Source organism: Silurus meridionalis, chromosome 3 (genome assembly GCF_014805685.1).
Source record: "Silurus meridionalis isolate SWU-2019-XX chromosome 3, ASM1480568v1, whole genome shotgun sequence".
Lineage (NCBI taxonomy): Eukaryota > Metazoa > Chordata > Actinopteri > Siluriformes > Siluridae > Silurus > Silurus meridionalis.
In genome coordinates, this window is record NC_060886.1 from 25,612,835 (window position 1) to 25,635,257 (window position 22,423).

Consider the following 22,423-nt stretch of genomic DNA (forward strand, 5'->3'; position numbering starts at 1 on the left):
GCGAGCAGCTCCGTGCGGGCAGGGCTGGTGCGGGTGAAGACGCAGGGTGCTCCCTGACACCACCCCCTCCCCCAGGGGCGTCAACGGACGCCCTGACTCTGCGACGAGGCCGGCCCCTAGCCCTGGGCGCCGGGCGACGTGGGTGAGTGGCGTAGAACTCCCCCAGCAGTGCCGGGTCCACCACGTCCTGTCTGGCCACCCAAGACCGCTGCTCCAGATCCCTCCCAGTCCACCAGGTACTCGAGGCGACCCCCGCGCCCCTGGGAATCCAACACCTCCCGGACCGCGTAGACCCCTGGCTGATCCACAACCTCCGGCTGGACAGGCGCCGCGGGGTCACCTGGAGGGCGAGAGACAGACGAGACATAAGGCTTCAACCGGGACACATGAAAGGTCGGGTGGATATGATACCTTGGCGGCAACTCCAACCGGTAGGACACGTCGATGATCCACCTGACGACTCTAAAGGGCCCGATGAACCGGGGGCTCAACTTACGGCACGGGGGTTTCAGCCGCAGGTCCCTCGTTGACAGCCAGACCCGGTCCCTGGGATGGAACCGCGTTGACTCCAGACGACGAGCATTGGCGTGTCTACGAGTGTTTTGAACCGCCCGACGTAGTTGGGTGTGAGCTGACTCCCAGACCCGGTTGCTCTCCCGGAACCAGGCGTCCACTGCGGGCACGTTGCTGGGCTCGTTGGACCAGGGGAATAAGGGCGGTTGGAAACCCAGCGTACACTGAAAGGGGTTGAGGCCCGTGGTGTCTTGACGGAGCGAGTTCTGTGCATATTCGGCATGGTAGGAAATGACACCAATTCCCCTGGTCTTGGCTGCAGTAGACCCTCAGATACTGGCTCAGCTCCTGGATCTTCCGTGCCGCTTGACCGTTGGACTGGGTATGGTAGCCAGAGGAGAGGTTGACCGATACCCCCAGGAGCTGAAAGAAAGCCCTCCAGACCCGGGAAGTGAATTGGGGCCCTCTGTCCAAGACGATCTCCTCCGGAAGGCCGAAGGTACGGAAAACATGGTGGAACAAGGCCTCGGCTGTTTCAAGGGCCGTGGGTAGACCCTTCAGGGGGATGAAGCGGCAGCCCTTGGAGAAGCGATCCACCACCACTAGGATGCATGTGTTGCCCTCGGACCATAGTAGGTCGGTCACAAAGTCGATGCCTAAGTGGGACCAGGGGCGCTGAGGGATCGGGAGCGGCACGAGCTTGCCCACGGGCAGGTGACGTGGGACCTTTGCCATGGCGCAGGTGGTACATTCCTGGACGAAGCTGTTGATGTCCCTTGTCATACCGGGCCACCAGTAACGCGCTTGGACGAGCTGAACCGTGCGTTTCTCACCTGGGTGGCCTGTACCCAGCCCCTTGTGGACTGACTGGATGAGACCCCGCCGACAGGTGGTGAGGACGAACACCCGTCCCTCCAGACAACCTTCAGGAGCAGGCTCCTGGCGTGAGGCCATTTGGATCTCCTCGTCGATCTCCCATACAATGGGCCCCACGATGAGTGAGGGTGGAAGGATGGGGTCTGGATCGCAGGGTTCCTCCGGCCCAAACACGCGGGAGAGAGCATCAGCTTTCCCATTCTGTGACCCAGCTTGGTAGGTGACCTGAAAACGGAACCTGGTAAAGAAAAGAGCCCACCGGGCCTGCCTGGGGTTTAGTCTCCGAGCCTCTCGCAGGTATTGGAGATTCTTGTGGTCAGTAATCACAGTGAACGGGTGTTCGGCGCCCTCCAACCAGTGTCTCCATTCCTCCAGGGCGAGCTTTATCGCCAGAAGCTCCCGATTGCCGATGTCGTAGTTCTGCTCGGCCGTGGAGAGCTAATGGGAGTAGAACGCGCACGGGTGGAGCCGAGGAGGGTAACCAGACCATTGAGAGAGGGCCGCCCCTACGCCAGTTGAGGAGGCATCGACCTCGATCACTGGGATCCGGGTGGCGTAGTATGGGAGCGTGGCAGAAACGCCGGCGGAGCTCGTGGAAAGCCTCTTGAGCCTCCTGGGTCCACTTTAGGGTTCGCGCCTTGCCCCTGAGGAGTGAGGTGAGGGGAGCGGTGATTCGGCTGTAGCCCTGGATGAACCGGCGGTAGAAGTTGGCGAAGCCCAGAAAGCGTTGGAGCTCCTTGATGGTCTCTGGTACCGGTCAGTCCCGCACTGCCTTCACTTTCCCCATCATCCATCTGTATTCCACGAGCGCTGATCACGTACCCCAGGAAATGGGTCTGAGGGCGGTGGAACTCGCACTTAGAAAGGTTCAAGTAGAGATGGTGCGACCGGAGTGCTCCTAGGACCTGTCGCACATGGTTGTGGTGCTCCTCCAGATTCCACGAGTAGATGAGGATGTCATCGATGTAAACCATCACGAACCTCTGGAGGTAAGGCCGGAGCACCTTGTTCATGAACCCCTGAAAGACGGCCAGAGAGATGGAGAGGCCGTATGGCATGACCTGGTACTCGTAGTGCCCAGATGGGGTGATGAAAGCGGTCTTCCACTCGTCCCCCTTCCTGATATGCACCAGATTGTAGGCACTCCGGAGATCGAGTTTAGTGAACACCCGAGCCTCCCTTAGGTCCTCGAGGGCCGATGGAACGAGCGGGAGGGGATAAGGGAGAGGAGCGATCTGGGAGTTCAACTGGCGGTAATCGATGCATGGACGGAGGCCTCCGTCCTTCTTCCCCACGAAGAAAAAATTAAACGCCGCCGGGGAGGTAGACGGGGCGATGAACCCCTGTCGGAGGGCCTGCTGGACATACTCCTCCATTGCTCGATGTTCAGGGGCAGACAGGGGATAGACACGGCCCTTTGGCAGCTTCGCCCCGGGTTATCAGATCAATGCAGCAATCCCACGGTCGGTGTGGGGGAAGACGAGTGGCCGCTTTAGCACAGAACACATACTTGAATGCCTGATATTCCTCTGGGATCTCCACCTGGGTAGCGGTCGTCGCCTCTTCCACCCGGGTGGCGCCCACCGTGGCTCTGGGGATCCTGGATGGAAGCCGGGAGAGGCTGCATCTCGATATAGAGATTTACCTGCATCAGGAAGCCGCGGCATTCGGAAGGTTCACCGGAGAATGTCACTGGGAGTGCCATGGGACTGCCGGTGGCAGCGGGGAGGCTTGGGCAAGCTGCGGTGGAAGGGAAGGCAGAAGAGTCTGAAGGGGTGCTGGGTCGGGGATCCATCTCGAGGTAAGCCGCTCCTTATTTCTTCTTCGGTGTTTTAGGCAGTGGGGACTCCACTCCAGGATATCACACGGGTCCCAGGAGCACCTTGGGGCATGTTGCTGTAGCCAGGGTCTCCCCAAGATCACACTGACCGTGGAGTCCTCGAGCACCATGAACCGGATCTCCTCCTGGTGGAACAACCCGACTTGTAGCGTCACGACCGGTGCACAGTACTTCACCCAGCCCCTGCCCAGTGGACGTCCCTGGTCGGCTAAATCCTGGGAGCCCCTCTCTCGGGGGAGCTGCAGGTGGTCGAGGCAGGCCTGAGAGATAAAGTTTCCTGCAGAGCCGGAGTTGACCAGCGCCCGAACCGAAATGGAGAGAACAGGAGTTAGCAGAGTCACCGTGAGTTTGGACAGAGGAGAAATATCCAAAGGAAACTTGACTGTACTCACCGCGGTGCGCGCAGGGCGTGTGGGGCACTTGGAGATGGAATGACCCGGCTTCCCGCAGTACAGGCATTTACCAGCGGCCAGGCGGCTATTTCGCTCCCTCCGAGACAGTCCTCTGGGAGCCCAACTGCATCGGCTCGGAGCCGGAGGCCGCCTGCGCTACAGGTGGTGTCAGCAGAGGTGCAGGTTGAAGTGGTGTCGAATGGCATGCCGCCAGGCGCTGAGAGAGGCCGATGGATTTCTGGATAAATCCTCCAGCCCCACCTTGTCATCATAGACGGCCATTGCTTGCCTGATCTCTGGAGCCAACCCTTGCCGATATACACCGAGCGCCGACTCGTTCCAGCCACTAGATGCCGCCAGAGTGCGGAACCGGAGGCTGTAATCCGTAATGGTGTCGTCACCCTGACGCAAGCTGAGCAGCTGATCGGCCGTTGTAAGGACCCGAGGCGGCGCTAAACACTTCCAGGAAGTGCGCCATAAGCGGCGCGTGGCGTTTACCACCGGGCGGCAGCCTCCCACAGCGATTGCGCCACGCTAGCGCTTTCCGGACAGGGCGAGATGAAAAATACGACTTTTGACCGTTCGGTGGGGAATCGCTGCGGCTGCATCTCGATATAGAGATTTACCTGCATCAGGAAGCGCGGCATTCGGAAGGTTCACGGAGAATGTCACTGGGAGTGCCATGGGACTGCCGGTGGCAGCGGGAGGCTTGGGCGAGCTGCGGTGGAAGGGAAGGCAAAAGAGTCCGAAGGGGTGCTGGGTCGGGGATCCATCTCGAGGTAAGCCGCTCCTTATTTCTTCTTCGGTGTTTTAGGCAGTGGGGACTCCACTCCAGGATATCACACGGGTCCCAGGAGCACCTTGGGGCATGTTGCTGTAGCCAGGGTCTCCCCAAGATCACACTGACCGTGGAGTCCTCGAGCACCATGAACCGGATCTCCTCCTGGTGGAACAACCCGACTTGTAGCGTCACGACCGGTGCACAGTACTTCACCCAGCCCCTGCCCAGTGGACGTCCCTGGTCGGCTAAATCCTGGGAGCCCCTCTCTCGGGGGAGCTGCAGGTGGTCGAGGCAGGCCTGAGAGATGAAGTTTCCTGCAGAGCCGGAGTTGACCAGCGCCCGAACCGAAATGGAGAGAACAGGAGTTAGCAGAGTCACCGTGAGTTTGGACAGAGGAGAAATATCCAAAGGAAACTTGACTGTACTCACCGCGGTGCGCGCAGGGCGTGTGGGGCACTTGGAGATGGAATGACCCGGCTTCCCGCAGTACAGGCATTTACCAGCGGCCAGGCGGCTATTTCGCTCCCTCCGAGACAGTCCTCTGGGAGCCCAACTGCATCGGCTCGGAGCCGGAGGCCGCCTGCGCTACAGGTGGTGTCAGCAGAGGTGCAGGTTGAAGTGGTGTCGAATGGCATGCCGCCAGACGCTGAGAGAGGCCGATGGATTTCTGGATAAATCCCTCCAGCCCCACCTTGTCATCATAGACGGCCATTGCTTGCCTGATCTCTGGAGCCAACCCTTGCCGATATACACCGAGAAGCGCCGACTCGTTCCAGCCACTAGATGCCGTCAGAGTGCGGAACCGGAGGCTGTAATCCGTAATGGTGTCGTCACCCTGACGCAAGCTGAGCAGCTGATCGGCCGTTGTAAGGACCCCGGAGGCGGCGCTAAACACTTCCAGGAAGTGCGCCATAAACGGCGCGTAGGCGTTTACCACCGGGCCGGCAGCCTCCCACAGCGATTGCGCCCACGCTAGCGCTTTCCCGGACAGGAGCGAGATGAAAAATACGACTTTTGACCGTTCGGTGGGGAATCGCTGCGGCTGCATCTCGATATAGAGATTTACCTGCATCAGGAAGCCGCGGCATTCGGAAGGTTCACCGGAGAATGTCACTGGGAGTGCCATGGGACTGCCGGTGGCAGCGGGGAGGCTTGGGCGAGCTGCGGTGGAAGGGAAGGCAAAAGAGTCCGAAGGGGTGCTGGGTCGGGGATCCATCTCGAGGTAAGCCGCTCCTTATTTCTTCTTCGGTTCCGTTATTCTGTGATGTGCAGAATGAGGCGGAAGCCGAAGTAGACGCACTACAAGTCTTTAATAAAAAAAGCAGGAGAAAACACACATACAGCGTAGCGGTGTAGTCCTGTGAACGCAAATGGCAGTCTGTGTAAAGTAATTCACTGGACCACGCCTGGGAAGCGCGGCGCTGGCAGCAGCAGAGAGATAGCAGTGCAGACAGCGTGACTCGTGGAAAAATAATAACGGACAAAGTGGAAGTAAACATAGGCTGCTTATATGTGTGTGGTTAATGGAGATCAGGTGCACCATGTTAGTAATCAGGCGAGCAGCTCCGTGCGGGCAGGGCTGGTGCAGGTGAAGACGCAGGGTGCTCCCTGACACTACCACTGGAGCACCTGACCTGACCTGGATAACCTGACATCTCTGTCACGGTAAGAAATTATCTTTTGTTTTTAATTAATCACATTTTACTGTTGTTTTTATTTAATGTATACTTCTGAAAGATTTGTGGTAATTAAAGTTACATGCACGATATAACGAAGGTAAGTGTGGAGAGTGAACTGGTTTACCTCAGAGATAAACACCTGTGGAAAACATTCTTAACGATTAGCAGATAACTAGGAAATTGTCTACTAAAATGTGGAAATAATGACTTTTCACACCATTTTCACCTGTTTTCTCCATATAGTGTCCTCATAATAACAGGAGGGTGAAACAGTAAAAGCACTGTGGAGTCTCTTTCTCTTTATATATTACCTTTATTTAACTGAGTTAAAAATCTCATTCACAGGAGTGACCTGGCCAAGATGAGCAGCAATACATTCAGTTACAGACTTAAACATCACAAACACAGTTAGAACAATTATATTTCACAAAGTTTAAAAACAGTTACATTTCACAGAGTCGTCTTCCAGTTGCCAAATAGCTACTTTGAACTGGTCCATGGAGAGAAGATTTTGCAACTTCAATTTCGATTGGATAAGATTCCAGTCAAATGGTGCTGCATAAGCAAAAGATTTCTTACCCAGTTCAGATCTAGCAAAAGAACTGACAGCGTATAGCAGTTTTGAGAGCGTAAAGAGTATTTCGTGACAGATTTCTGTTGCGTTAAACTCCAAAGGTACGAAGGTAACATCCCCAAGATAGCTTTATAAATAATTATGTACCAGTCAATTTTTCTCCTACTGAACAGAGAGGGCCAGCCCACGCTTTTATACAAGGTACAATGATGCACAGAAGATTTACAATTTAGTATAAACCTTAGGGCACCATGATAAGCAGCATCTAAGGTAGAGAGAATAGAGATTGGAGCAAACTGATATACTACGTCACCATAAACAAGTACAGATAAAAAAGTAGCAGAAATCAATTTCTTTCACGCATTAAATGACAAACAAAACTTGTTCCTAAAATAAAACCCAAGCCTAATTTTAAATTTTTTCTTCAGTTGAGTAATATGAGAGCCAAATGATAAAGCATCGTCGACAATGATGCCAAGGTATTTGTACTCTTTGACTAATTTAATCATTGAACCTTGTAGTGTCTGAAGAGAAATCAAATTACCTTCGAGTCTCTTTGAACCCGAGAACACCATATATTTAGTTTTATCACTATTCAAAACAAGCTTTAAATTAGAAAGCCGTGATTGAATGACATTAAAAGCTAACTGAAGTTTACACAGAGCTTGCTGCACAGAGGAAGCACTACAGTACAGGACAGTTTCATCTGCATAAAAATGGAGATTAACATATTGTATTGCATGATCAAGACAGTTAATATAAATAGTGAATAAAAGGGGCCCCAACACAGATCCTTGGGGAACACCTTTAGCAGTAACTAATGAACCAGATAAACATCTTTCAATTTGGACACATTGAGTTCTTCAACTTAAATAATTTTTAAACCAAGAAATTACGTAACTTGTTAAACCAACACTTTTCAATATATGCAACAGTATGTCATGGTCCACCGTGTCAAAAGCCTTAGATAAATCAAGCTTTATAACTAGCTTTATAACTACTTTACTAGCTTTTATAACATGTGTATATACAATACACAGAGAAAAGCTCTGAGGAAACTGTGACGATACTTAACATTATTTTAATGTGATTAAGGTGAAATAGGTAGAGGTGATAAAAGGATTTGCAGGACGTTTTTGTATTTAGTTGCGTTGTGAGGATTTGCAGCACATGTTGTTTAACTGATTAAGATGTTTTATGAATTTGCTGGTGTTTTTTCTATTTGCATATGTTTTCTTCAGTTGCAGTGCATTGATCTTTCTGGTCCACTGTGATCCTAGGTGTGACTTACATCTTTCAGCTGATCAGAATCATTGTTCAATCACTGGCTTTTGGCAATAGCCAAGTATTTGTTTAAGAGTCAAGTTCAGACGCAAGGTTGATATTTTAATTGTTACATTCATAAGTTTTGGATTCCATGACTGGTCCCCCGGCATAAGTTATTACTGTGCGAGGCAGAGGTGGGAACAATTCACTGATGAGATTCTAGGATATGTCTTAATTATATTGATGCATGTTTTTTTTAGATGCTGCTGTGAATGGTAGTATTTTAAAATGTACTAAATTGCCTTTTCTGTCTTCTCTTTCTTTAATGTTTTGTAGGTGTGCAGCCGAGGAATCTGCATAGACCCACCAGTGAACTATTTCACTCAGTAATTCTGTTATTCCTGTTTCCTGTTTTTTTACTTGAATTAATTTAAATTAGATGTGATTTACACATTCTAAATTGGTCATTTCTTTATCACAGTTCAAATACTCAACCATGTAATTTTAAACATATAGCAGCACATAAAATCAACTAATATTAGTTCTTTGTTTGGTCAGGCACAGTTTTACATGTAACTGAGGTTTGAAATGGTTTGACAGTGGATTTTCCATAGTAAGATTAAGTACACATTAAGTTCACCCACAGAAATCAATAATGAAATTAATAAATGGGACCCAAGTCTCACCCACTGTGGTCCCATAACAACCATTTGTGGGTTGACCCATGATTAAGTCATGTGGGCCCCTTAGCCCACTTTGGCCCCATTTTTAACACCTCTTTGGGACCCAAATGGGCCCATATAAAGAACACCTATACAGGCCCCACTTAGAGCCCACCATGGACCCATCAGTCGCCTTTCTGGGCTAACACACATGGGGCCCATGTGGAGCCGATGGACAAATTTCTCTGGGACCCATTTGGGTTGCCCATGCAGGGCCCAAGTGACAGCCCATCAAAAACCCACATGGGGCCTACATGACAATGTTGGCTGGGTGTTATGCAGCAAATGAACGGAGGCGGAAGCCGAGTACAGTTCGCTTTCATTTAATGAAGAGAGAGATACACATATATACACACATGGCAGTCCTTAGAAACCCAGAGAGCAATATCCTTGGTACTCCCTGGAGGGACCACACAGTCCAGGAACAAATACACGGGAGAAAAGGAGTAATCCGAGGTGCGCTTTGGGAGAATGCGCCGGGAAGAAACACATACGTTTACACATGCATATACAAACAATAACGGACAGTGAGTGAGTGTGAGTGAGGGGTATATGTAGGTGCCGGGGATGAGTGATTATCGAGTCCCAGGTATGTGTAATTGAAGCCGGCAGCTTGACAGCCGCCGAAGGGGGCGTGGCAGGTGGATTCCTAAAACTAATGTGGGATATCTTGGGTTTTATTTGTTACATTTTTTGCTGGTTGGTCATTGAAATGGTTGGTTATTTGGTGGTCTAATTTTTGATTTCCAGTGTACATCCTGCTTATATTCATATCAGTCAGTAAGAATAAGTAAGATAAAAAAAATAAAAAACAATAAAACAATAAAAAAAAAACAATAATTATTCCCCAAATATTTATATTTATCAAGCAAAATATTTTTACTGTTACAGTTTTTCAAGGACTTTATCATGCAGTAAACACAGTCAAAGTTGAATCTCTATCAAATGTCCCAATAGAACCTTTGAAAGCAGACTTGAATGTTGGAAGCATATAAAACATTGCAATGCAGATGGATAAAACATTTCAAATACAACATTTTTGTTCTATTACTCAAACATGAAACTGTAGCATTAATTGTGTTAACACTGCAGAGTGTAGTCTTTTGTCCATCACTGAATACTACAACACGTCAGATCTCACTCAGCAACTGAAGTGTTTCCAGCAGTGTTCAAATCAATAATGAAATCATTGGCTCTTTCTTAATTAATTTCTGTTCTCATCGTCCATTTTATTAGGAACACTTATACACCTGCACATCCATGCTGGTATCTAAGGGTGCTTTGAGGACGGATTGGACTGTAGTTGGTGTCGGCGGTCTGCTGCACTGACTCGGGAGTGCAGTTTGCTTCTGATCATCATCACTGTACCCCACAGCATTGTATATCTGCTTCAAATGGACATTTGGTGCAACCCAGATGAGGATGGGTTCCCTCTTGAGTCTGGTTCCTCTCAAGGTTTCTTCCTTATGCCATCTCGGGGAGTTTTTCCTTTCTACAGTTGCTCATCAGGGACAAACATACTTACAAAGAACATATTTATGTTAAATCACCACATTATCTGTGTAAAGCTGCTTTGAGACAATGTTCATTGTTAAAAGCGCTATACAAATAAAAATGAATTGAATTGAATTGAATCTAAAAAGCCAATCACCCTGCATCATCAGAAGGAAGAATATTTGTGATTTCTGTAAATTTGATACCAGAAGTCTACAATTTCATGTTGATTTTATGGTAATTTTCAACAGATTTTAGAGGTAGAAGTTCTGACCCATGTGAAGAGTGTTAACCTTTTAGACATGTAGGGAATTACATTAAAATATTTAAATCACTGCTCTCACACTTTACACTTTATATCAGATTATGCAGCTTCATTATAATATAAGAGACTTGATAGGTCATGATAAGCACTCAATTTTACAAGTATATTCTTTTTTAGATTTTTAGTTATTATTATTTTTGCTTTGAATAATTACGTTCCCAATCTGTAGGCTATCATTAACCCTAATCACTTCAAAAGTAATTTTCTTGTTATTAATTTTTGCTAATAATATTTGCAACAATCTGATGCAGTCACATCTGGGCATGTTTAAATGACTATTTTTTTTGCTTCCAATGTTATAAGTAAAAATTGATTGTCTGTGTTTGTCTATTATGCATATTTAATCGTCTCGTTCTTACAAGTGAGAATCATTTATTCAGTATTTATACTATGAGAAAGTAAAACTTCTTTCTATCATCAGAAACATTACATTTTAGTGGTGTAAAAATGTAAATCACATCCACTTGTATTTTCTTTGTTGTGTTACAGAACTACAAGACCTCAGTGAATAGGTGAGTGATCTGCTTCCTGTCTCTCTCCTTCTTCGTGTTTCTGAATCCAAATCCACAGTAACACTGACTCCTGAATGTCTTTGCAGAACTCTGTGCACACTGCAGGATTCAGAGGAGCTTTCAGGAACACTGATCCATGTGACAAAACATCTGGCCAACCTGAAGTTCAGAGTCTGGGAGAAGATGAAGGACACTGTCCAGTACAGTAAGACTTTTTTTTTCTGCCATGGTGTTCGTGAGTCTTTGTGTTTCTTTGTGTGTGTGTGTGTGTGTGTGTGTGTGTGTGTGTGTGTGTGTGTGTGTGTATTTGTGTGTTTGTGTGTGTGTATTCTTGTCTTTGTTAATAAACCTAATGATCATTTATACTAAGTATAAATAAATAATAAATGATGCCTTCCCACTCAGACTCCGCACTCTCTCAACGGCTGCGCTTTTCTTCCCAAAGCGCATCGCGGATTCCCCTGATCCTGCCGTTGTTAATTCAATCACTATAATCAAAATCTAGTGGCACTGAGGAGCCAGACAACAGGTGTGTATTCATTGTCTAGAAATTTGTTAGGAAGTTACATAAAAGAAAGTAATAAATGAGTAATGCTAATGATGGTAGAATCTGGAAAAATCTTTCTGTTCCATTATTTCTAGTCCAGTCATGGGCGTAAATTTCATTTAACAGTAGGGGGGGACAATTAATATAAAATTTCTCATGAGCAATTTTTGAGAGGGGAACACAAATAATACAGTTAAATTGTACTTACAGTATAAAGACACTACATTATTATTGTAGCATGGAGACTGCGTCAATTACAATGGTAATTCAAACTGCTTTACATAAAGAAAGTAAAACTATCATAAAAAATAATCACAACAATAAAAACAAGGAATAAAAAAAATGTTTAACATTTTATTTACAAAATAATGAAGACACTTAAGAACAGAATAGAAATTGATTATACAAAAAAATACAGTGGGGTCAGTTGGGATGTAGCACAGTGATCATTTAGTAAATGCACAGATAAACAATATGCTAATTGTGTGTTAATGTTAAATTAACATTATTCCAAGTCGTCCCAAATAAAACACTGCATGGGAAACGGCTTTGGCATGTTAGTGTCAGTGCACTATGCTACAAGCTATTATAAACAAGCTAACGTTCACTAGATAAGTCATATTTTAATAGGTAATAGAGCAGATTCATGGAGAAATTACATCCGTTATGAATAAGTCTGCATCAACTACATTATAGAGAATTGCTATATTTAGTGAATAAAATAAGTGATTAAAATACCCTACTTAATGGAGATGAAATTTAATTGAACTGCAGCCACACACCTGACTCGTGTGTGTAGTGAAGGTGAGATGAACTGGGAAAGCAGGCAGTGGGTTAAACCACTGTGAGGAAGGGGAGGGGGAAACTGAACTGTTTCTAATTGCATTTTTGCGGGTTTTTTCTACTTACACAATTATTTTAGTTATACATACATATATTTTTCATATAATAGAGAATACATATAATAGAGAGTGCGAATTTTTAAAAGATTTTTATTGGGGGGGACAACCTTGGACGGGAGGGGGGGACACATGTCCCTCCGTCCCCAGGATTTACGCCCATGAGTCCAGTATTTAGTTTCTGGTCTAATTAGCTAAATAATTTGCATAAATTAATTTAACTGTCCATAACAAGTGAAAACACAGAATGTAGAGAAACAAGCTGGTTCAGTTTTTTTTAATGCAAACTACAAATGCTGAATGATGTATATATGTTTTAAAAAAACATTTATTTGTTCTGATCTTGTTTTTAGTTTTGTTTACTGATTAAATACTTTGCTGGGTGTGCATTCGAACTGGAGCCTTTTATTTGTCTGAGTATATAGTATAAATCGTATATAGTATATAGTCTGATTAATATGTTGCTTTAAATTGCTTGAAATGTGTTTCTTTTTTCATTGGCAACCTGAGCGTAAAAATCGATAACTACACAATTTGACAAGTGATGTATCATTTCAGAGTACTGACATTTAATAATGACATGTTGACTGAAACCCCAACAATGTCTTTATACTTCAGATTTAGTTATAAACCCGTAATGTAATTTGTAACTTTTAATGAAAGACAGAAACAAACAAAGAAGTAAGGAAATGTAGAAGATTGAAAGGATGAAAGAAAGAGATTAAATAAGAAAGAAAGAAAGAAAGAAAGAAAGAAAGAAAGAAAGAAAGAAAGAAAGAAAGAAAGAAAGAAAGAAAGAAAGAAAGAAAGAAAGAAAGAGAAAATAAAATGAACCATGTTAACATTAAAAGGTAGATGGAATGACTGTAAGAGTGACATAAATAGACAGACAAATAGATAGATCAATAAGTGAATAAATAGAAGGATGGATGGACAAAGTGTGTCAGCAGTTTGCAAATAATTCCTTACTTGAGCAAATTTTTTATGACTTTCGGCATCATGGCCACTAGATTATTTTTTGCAAAGATCCATTTATTTTACTCCGGGAAACAAATACCTGTATGACTGACATCTTCTTGATTTTGATCAGGAGTAAACAGATTTATAGCTTGATTAGATGCAGGTATTACATCTCAATGCACTCCTGTTGAAATGGCAACCTTTGATACAAATTAAAGTAATATACAACATGTCAGTACTTTTATTGTGAAGTATATAAAGAAAAAACTTAAATAATTGTGTTGGGGGAAATGGAAAGTACAATAATTTGCTTTCATTAATGCACATACCTCGAAACCTATACTTTAGTTGAAGCAGCTTTGACTTGATTTTACCAATCTACTTTGAAAAAGTATTTTTTGCTTTATATTTTGCTTTTTGTAAATGCTGCAGTGTATTAAAAAAAAATGTTGCAGCAACATTTTGTACAAGAAAGAATTGTCCAATTTACCATACAGCAGTAAAAATAAACTAATCTTTTTTGTAATCACATGAACTGTGTTTTATTTACAGATCGAGCAGATGAATGTTGTGTACAGCAAATAAAGATGATGAAATTTGTGAGATTATGTTCATTAGAAATATAATATATTTTATTATTCCTGTGAGGTTAGCAATAAAAGCAGTTTATCGCCTGATTTACATGGAGATCATTTGACTCATAAGGGTGAAGGAATGTACAATATTTTTTATGGAAAATTTAGAATGCAGTTTTGAAAATGCAGTTAAAGATTTGTAACTAACATTTGTGAGAGTGGAAAATGGTATTCACCCTCTATATGGGAAATGCCTCTCTCTCTGTAATGCCACGCGTTGTTATATTGCGTTTATGTTTAGTATTGATGGTTTCTATAATTTTGATGTGATAGTGGTGGTATTAAAAGGTGGATTAAGTCGGGTACGTCCCCACTGAAGGCCCAGGTACCAAATGCACGGCCCACCACTGCATTACACAATGGCAGTTTGGCAGTGAAGGAATGTTAGCCCCATACCTCTTGTTGCCTTCTGCCTTGTTCATTGTTATCTTCGTAAACTAGCCTACGTCTGTGGTGCGTGAGAGCCAGGAAATGATACACCAGTGGTAGGTTGGAAAAGCCACGCAATGAAAGAGATAGGTTGATGTGCTGAAAATGGCTCACAATTAGAAGAAAAAATATTGATGTCACCCAATAGATTAAAACTAAAGGAATAAGTCTGGTTTCAAAATGGAAGAAGTAGGAAGTACAGATATTTGTGTAAAAAAATTTAATGAGTGAAAATAAAAGTTTGCTCCAAAAAAAACAGTTTAGTATATAGTACTGATTCTGTACCAGAAAAAATCTACTTAAGTACAATAACAAAGTATTTGTACTTCATTACTTTCCACCTCTTTATATTTGTAAAAAACTGAACTGTTAAGTATTTCTGTAAAAAATATATAAATATTTTAATATTAAATATTTTATTAATAAACTAAAATAAAACTCGAAATAAACTCTAAGCTATATCTGATATGATTCACTTTTACAGAGCACTGAACTAGGAGGATCATTAGTTGAGAGTCTTCATACCAAATACAGAAGAATTTTAGAATAATATACTTCAACATAAAATTGCAGCTGAATATTTGAAAATTTAAAGTAAACAACAGAGTCAAAAGTTTCAAGGAATCCACTGAAATCTCAAGATTCTTTGCACAAGGGACAAGGGTGAAAATCAATATTGGGTGCCTGTGATCTTCAGGCCCTCAGGCAGCACTGCATTTAAAACACTCATGATTCTGTAATGGAAATCAGCTATGGAGGAACTGCACACAGCTATCAACAAACAACAGTCTGCACATCCCAAAGTTGCTGGAGACTTCAAGCTACTGTGAAAATACTTTTTTTTTTATTTGTGTGTTTTGCTGTTTGGTCATTGTAAGGTTTGGAATGTCTTCTGGGGACGTCCTCTGTATGTTTAATGCATATAAATAAAAATTGCAATGCAGATGCATAAAACATTTTAAATAAAGCATTTATTGTTTTATTACTCAAACATGAAACTGTAGCATTAATTGTGTAAACACTGCAGAATGTATTCTTTTGTCCATCACTAAAAACTACAAAATGTCAGATCTCAATCAGCAACTGAAGTGTTTCCAGCATTATTTATCTAAACTGTGACAGTAATTAAATAATTATGTTATTAATTTTTATTTAATTATTTTATTAATAAATTTGTCCATTACGATACATTTTTCCAAAAATTATAGGTAATTACTCTGTAGTCAGAACATGAATATACTGTAAGTGCTGTGTGCTGTTTCTGAGGTAAATGATGACTGTAACAGGTCATAACATGTCATTCTGTAACTCCGCCTATTAAGGAAATGTCAAGTCTGAGACGACTGCAGTTCTTCATTTACAACCTGCAGTGTTCTGCTCTGGTGGGTTTTACTTTATTCTCCATTTATGAAGGAATCTAATTTCTTTATTTTCAGCAGTGGTAAAGGAAGTGATTACACACTGGACCTACAAATTCATGTCATTAACCTGATAGAAAGCTGGAATCAGTGAGTGATTATTTCTTTAACAAAGTGAAAGTGAAACACTGAGCGTTCACACTGGATAGAAGAACAACAGCAAAATAAAATGGCTTCAGCGTTTTCAGAGGAGGATTTTTCCTGTCCTGTGTGCTGTGAAATCTTTAAAGACCCTGTTGTTCTGCGCTGCAGTCACAGTGTGTGTAAAGTGTGTTTGCAGCTGTTCTGGGAGAAAAAAGGATCCAGAGAATGTCCTCTATGTAGGAGGAAGTCATCACTAGAGATTCCTCCTCTAAACCTGGTGTTGAAGAACCTGTGTGAGACTTTCTTACAGGACAGAAGTCAGAGATCTTCATCAGAATCTGAAACAATCTGCAGTTTACACAGTGAGAAACTGAAACTCTTCTGTCTGGACGAACAGCAGCCGGTGTGTTTGGTGTGTCGAGATTCAAGAAAACACACCAACCACAAATTCTGCCCCATTGATGAGGCAGTGACAGACTGTAAGGTAAATATGATTTATCTATGAGGTCATGTGTCACATGGGAACAAATGCTGTTGTTCAAAATTATCTTTATCAATGTTGTTAATTTGAGTTAAAACAAAATGTAAAACACAGAGTCTCCATGCAGTGTGTTGATTTGTTTCAGGAGAAACTCAAAACTGCACTGAAGCCCCTACAGGAGAAACTGAAGATCTTTGAAGACTGTAAACTGAACTGGAGTCAGACTGCAGAACATATAAAGGTTATAATCGATAACATGGGTTTAAGATTATAATTTGTTATATTTATTATATTTTATTTGATTTCCTCTTCACTGCAGATTCAGGCCCAACACACAGAACATCAGATTAAGAAAGAGTTTGAGAAGCTTCACCAGTTTCTACGAGATGAAGAGGCAGCCAGGATCAGAGCACTGAGAGTGGAAGAGGAGCAGAAGAGTCAGATGATGAAGGAGAAGATTAAGAAGCTGAACAGAGACATGTCATCTCTTTCAGACACAATCAGAGCCATAGAAAAGGAGATGAGAACTGAAGACGTCTCGTTCTTACAAGTGAGAATCATTTATTTACTATTTATACTGTGAGAAAGTAAAACTTCTTTTTATCATCAGAAACATCACATGTCAGTGGTGTAAACATGTAAATCACATCCACTTGTATTTGTTTTGTTGTGTTACAGAACTACAAGACCACCGTGAAAAGGTGAGTGATGTGCTTCCTGTCTCTCTCCTTCTTCGTGTTTCTGAATCCAAATCCACAGAAACACTGACTCCTGAATGTCTTTGCAGAACTCTGTGCACACTGCAGGATTCAGAGGAGCTTTCAGGAGCACTGATCCATGTGACTAAACATCTGGCCAACCTGAAGTTCAGAGTCTGGGAGAAGATGCAGGACACTGTCCAGTACAGTAAGACTTTTTTTTTGCAATGATGTGTGTGTGTGTTTGTGTGTGTGTGTGTCTTTGTTAATAAACCTAATGTGATTTATTCTGATTTGTTCTTTTGAAAATATTTTATTTGATTTTGTTTATAATAATAATAATAATAATAATAATAATAATAATAATTATTATTATTACTACTGCTACTACTACTACTACTACCACCACACACACACACACACACACACACACACACACACACACACACACAAATTAAGTACACCCTCTTTGAATTCAATGGTTTTATATACAAGAAAATAATCAAAATCTGGTGCTTATAAGGTGTTAACACTAGTATCAGACAGAACATGAAAACTTCTAATTATTGCTGCTAAAGATGGTTCTATACCAGGGGTGGCCAACCCGTGGCTCGCGAGCCGCATGCGGCTCCTCGGCTGGTTTCATGCGGCTCTTATGTTCATATCGAAGTTTGTGTGTGTTTGATTTTTAATGTGCGTGTTCGCTTTGCTTGAGTTCAATACGGTATTTTTAAGACTTAAATGAGGTTGCCCTTACTGGGAAACTTTGCGGTATATCAGACCTTGGCATGAGGCCAATCATAAATTACAGGGATGCACCGAGAATTTTTGGAAATCCCTAAATCACCGAAACAACACGGCAGAAACACAATTGTAATGACGCAATAAAAAAGCGCAGCAGCACACGGTTATCTGGATAAGAGCAACATGTCTGCGGTGTGCGGATAGCGATGTGCAAAACATGCAATGCTGAAATTTAAAGTCAATCCGAGCATGGGCACTCTGTCTGTAGCGGACGTTTTTAAATAGGCAGGAAGGTTTTCCAGTGATGGTGCCGAGGCAAAAGGCATAACACAAAAAAATGATGGATTTCATTGCCTTTTGAATTTAATTTTCATTTCGGTGCATCCCTAAAATATTATCGTTGGTGTGGCCCTCTGACACAATTTAGGTTTCTCATGTGGCCCCTTGTAAAAATTAATTCATCTCACGCGCATGCGCATTTGACAAATACCGTATTGAACTCAAGCGAAGTGAACACACATAAAAAAAAACCACACAGTCTGTTTTCTACCCTGAAAGACGTGAAATTAAAGCATCGATCTGTTCTGACTGACACCCACGTGAAAGAATTGATTCGAGTGGCAACAACGGAATGGCAGATTTGAAGGGGATTGTTCAAGGCAAGGATGCCAAAAGTCCCACTAAGTAACATGCATAGGAAAAGAAAAACGCTATTGTAAATTATTATATTTTTTGGTGGATTTGGTTAAACAGAGTGTGTGTGTGAGGCAGTGCAGTGTTCATTGTTAAAAATGACTGTCCTGTGGTCTTAAAACTGTAGGAGTCAATTTCTGTCATTGTGTTGGTGTGTGACATTTACAATAAATCTGGCTGAGCAGAGGTGTGTGTGTGTGTGTGTGTGTGTGTGTGTGTGTGTGTGTGTGTGTGTGTGTGTGTGTGTGTGTGTAAGAGGAAGGGATGGGTGATGTTCATGTGTGCCCATGTGTATTCGGTCTCTGACTGGTTGGCCACCCCTGTTCTATACGCTACTGAATAATACAATCATTAACAACTCATAAACAAGCGGCAACGGACTTTTATTTTGAAAGGTCTTTTTTGCCCGTTAACAAACGGAACGTTTCAGCGATTTAAGAATGTGTGTGTGTGTGTGTGTGTGTGTGTGTGTGTGTGTGTGTGTGTGTGTGTGTGTGTGTGTGTGTGTTTGTTTGTTTCAGCACCTGTCACTCTGGATCCCAACACTGTTCATCCTGAACTCAGTGTATCTGATGATCTGACCAGTGTGAGATTCAGTGATGAGAAACAGAAACTTCCTGATGTTCCAGAGAGATTTGATAAACATTTCTGTATTTTGGGTTCTGAGAGCTTTAACTCAGGAACACACTGCTGGGATGTAGAAGTTGGAGACTGTACTTTATGGTTATTGGGTGTGATGACAGAATCTGCTGAGAGGAAGAGGAATGTGTTCTCCAGAAGCGGAATCTGGTGTGTGCGTTATTATGATGGTAAATATGAAGCACGTTCTACACCACAGAGAGTCACTCTGCTCTCAGTAACACAGAAACTCCAGAGGATCAGAGTGAAGTTGGACTGGGAAAGAGGAAATCTGTCCTTCTCTGATCCTGTCACTAACACACACATTCACACTTTCACACACACATTTACTGATAAATTACTGCCATTACTAAGTGTTTATGGTGAAGAATCTCCTCTAAAGATCCTCCCAGTTCAGTTCTCTGTAAAAGTGAATCAGATCATTTAGAGCCGAGTTTTATTCCAATTAATTCTTTCTAAAAGTGTGTTTAATAAAGGAACTAAACAGTTCATTGTAAAAATAAAACTGTGTTGTGTATCAGGATTATGTAGTTTTGACTGCGTTACCCAGCAGCCACTGCACTGCCATGTCTGGATCACGTCACTAATCACTCACCCCTGTTTCTCTTCACCTTCATTTATTTTATTTTATTTTATTGATGTACTTTAAATTATATTAAATAAAATGTTATTGTTATGCAGGGAAATGAACGGAGAAGAAAGCCGGAGCACTGTTCGCTGTGGTTTAATGAAATAAAGAGAGCTATGAGCAAAAACACACAAACACACACAGCAGTCCAGTAATAGTCCCAAGTGAGATATCCGTGGTACGCCCTGGAGGGGCGAGGTCCACAATGTCCAGAGACAAACGCACGGAATGACACGGGTAAATCCGGGGTGCGCTTTGGGGAGAAAGCGCAGCCGTGGCGAGAGTGTGGAGTCCGAAATGGAAGGACCGTATAGAGATACGCAAACACCAACATATACGAACAATAACGGCCGGTGAGAGTGTGGAAGTGAGGGGTTTATATAGGAGCTGGGGATGAGTGCTAAACCAGTCCCAGGTGTGCACAATTGAAGCTGGGTAGTGATGGCCGGTTCGTGAACGAATCGTTCAATTGAACCGGTTCTTTGTAGTGAACCGGTCGAACCGGTTCACCAAATCGGACTGAATCGTTCAAAACAGTTCGCGTCTCAAATCAGCACTAATCAACATAATTACTCAAGTTACTCACTTTTAAATGTGTATGACCGTCTATCCGACTCAAAATAAATCAATATCCATGAGAATGGGGTTCTCTAGTTTCTCCAACAGTACACACATTAAACTGAAACATGCTGCTGAACAAGTGATCATCACTGAGCATGCGCATACCTGCCGATTCGAGCAGCACATACTGCTGTTCTCGAGTCACCAGTACTGTATCAAGAACCGTTTCTTTCCGACACGTCCGACATACTACTGATACCAACGAATTGTTGATACTGAGCAGGCGCGACCTACCGAGCAGTATGCGTGCTGTCTGACATTAATACACACACACACACACACACACACACACACACTTACACTGTTTGGACTACGAATCAGATGCGTTCGACATACTGTAAAGGCTGGTGCTGCGCTGCTGATATATGAGCACAGGTAAACTGAGGACTTAAATGAAAAGTAAGTTTATATACTAACAAATTAAAACATCAACGTTTTGCACATCAGTGCCTGTATTGGGTGATTTAGTGCAAAACGTAAATGTAAGGAACATTTCTAAGATGATGATAATTTAATTTAAACAGATAAGCTATATGCCCTCATGCAATAGACATGACTCTATTTAAATGTGTTTATTGTGTATGTTCATCCGCCGAGATGATATTTGGATATGCATGACGTCATGACGTAAAAGAACTGGTGAACTGGTTTTTTGAACCGGTTCTTTGAAACGAACTGTCCGAAAGAACTGATTCGCAAAAAAGAATCGGACTTCCCATCACTAGAGCTGGGCGCTACAGGGAAAGTGGAGGTTTGACAGCCGCCGAAGCGGGCGTGGCAGGTGGATTCCTGACAGTTATGCTGTTAAATAATGTAAATCCTGGCTGAAATGTTTTGCTGGTTGTGGGTTTTATGTGTGAAACTGCAGTGTGGAGAATTAAAACTGTAAATTTTCCCTCACCAGCAGTTTATGGATTTACAAAGATCAGATAGATTTGTTTTAGTTATGCGTTAAATTATCATTTTCAATCTAAAATAAAATATAAACTGAAATAAAAAAATTATTTGTTCACAAAATTGTTTAATTTGAATGATTGCACAAAACCTACAGACAAAAAACATTCAGAGTAAATAAAGAATTGTGTTCTGGGCTCTGAGGGCTTTAACTCAGGGACACTGCTGAAATGTTGAAGATGGAGACTCTACATTCTGGGATGTACAGTAGATGTGATGATAGAATTTGCTCAAAAAAGGGGATTCTATTATTTAGGAGTGAAGTGAATATACACAACCAGACACTCTCCTCTCAGTAACACAGAACATCCAGAAGACCAGACTGAAGCTGGACTAAGACAGAGGAAAGCTGTCATTTAAAAAACTGTTAATATCAAATACATTTCCCCCTACAGCAGCCTCTATACAGGATCTCTGACCCATGTGTAGAATTATAAACCTAAACTTTTAAGGCACAGCGACACCGCGTGGACATGTTTAAAATTACAGCGAAATATAGAAATCATATCAAATCACACAATTCCACCTGCATATAAGCTACTTGCTCATACACATTTTACCATTATATTATTTTTAGTTTATTTATTTATTTTTACTATGTGAACGATTATTCTATATATTGTAATTTATTGCTAAAAATAATTAAGTACTCAGACTTTTGCAGACTATAAGTTGCTTAAGATTCTTCCAGTATTTATTGGTAATGTGGTTGTTATTAATTGTGGATAATTAATTTTACAGGATGCAGTTACACCTAGACATGTTTAAATGCATTTTTATTGGACTCCAAAAGTTATTAAATTAAAAATAATGAGATTAAAAATATAACTTTATTAATAACTACAATTCAAGTTTATGTTAAAGTTTATTTCTATAGCGGTTTTCACAATGGACATTGTCTCAAAGCAGCTTTACAGAGCTTAAAAATTTAAATGAATGATGTGTATTTATCCCTGATGAGAAGCCTGGGGCAACTGTGGCAAGGAAAAACTCCCTTAGATGAATAAGGAAGAAACCTT

The 22,423-nt window shown here is 42.7% G+C and overlaps 1 protein-coding gene across 1 annotated transcript; it reads left to right on the forward strand.

Annotated features, from left to right (window-relative positions):
- Positions 1-15,758: 15,758 nt before the first annotated feature.
- Positions 15,759-20,503, forward strand: LOC124383374 (nuclear factor 7, brain-like). Its single transcript, XM_046845972.1, has 6 exons — positions 15,759-16,430; positions 16,573-16,668; positions 16,747-16,977; positions 17,106-17,128; positions 17,215-17,333; positions 19,084-20,503. The coding sequence occupies exons 1-6, from the start codon at positions 16,032-16,034 to the stop codon at positions 19,626-19,628; spliced, it is 1,413 nt and encodes a 470-aa protein (XP_046701928.1). The 5' UTR covers positions 15,759-16,031; the 3' UTR covers positions 19,629-20,503.
- Positions 20,504-22,423: the final 1,920 nt, after the last annotated feature.

Excerpts from the sequence above, each read along its gene's own strand:
- LOC124383374 (XM_046845972.1), top strand. The coding sequence starts at position 16,032 with ATGGCTTCAGCGTTTTCAGAGGAGGATTTTTCCTGTCCTGTGTGCTGT. Across the intron at positions 16,669-16,746 it reads AGACTGCAGAACATATAAAG|ATTCAGGCCCAACACACAGA; the intron begins GTTATAATCGAT and ends TCTTCACTGCAG. Across the intron at positions 17,129-17,214 it reads TACAAGACCACCGTGAAAAG|AACTCTGTGCACACTGCAGG; the intron begins GTGAGTGATGTG and ends ATGTCTTTGCAG.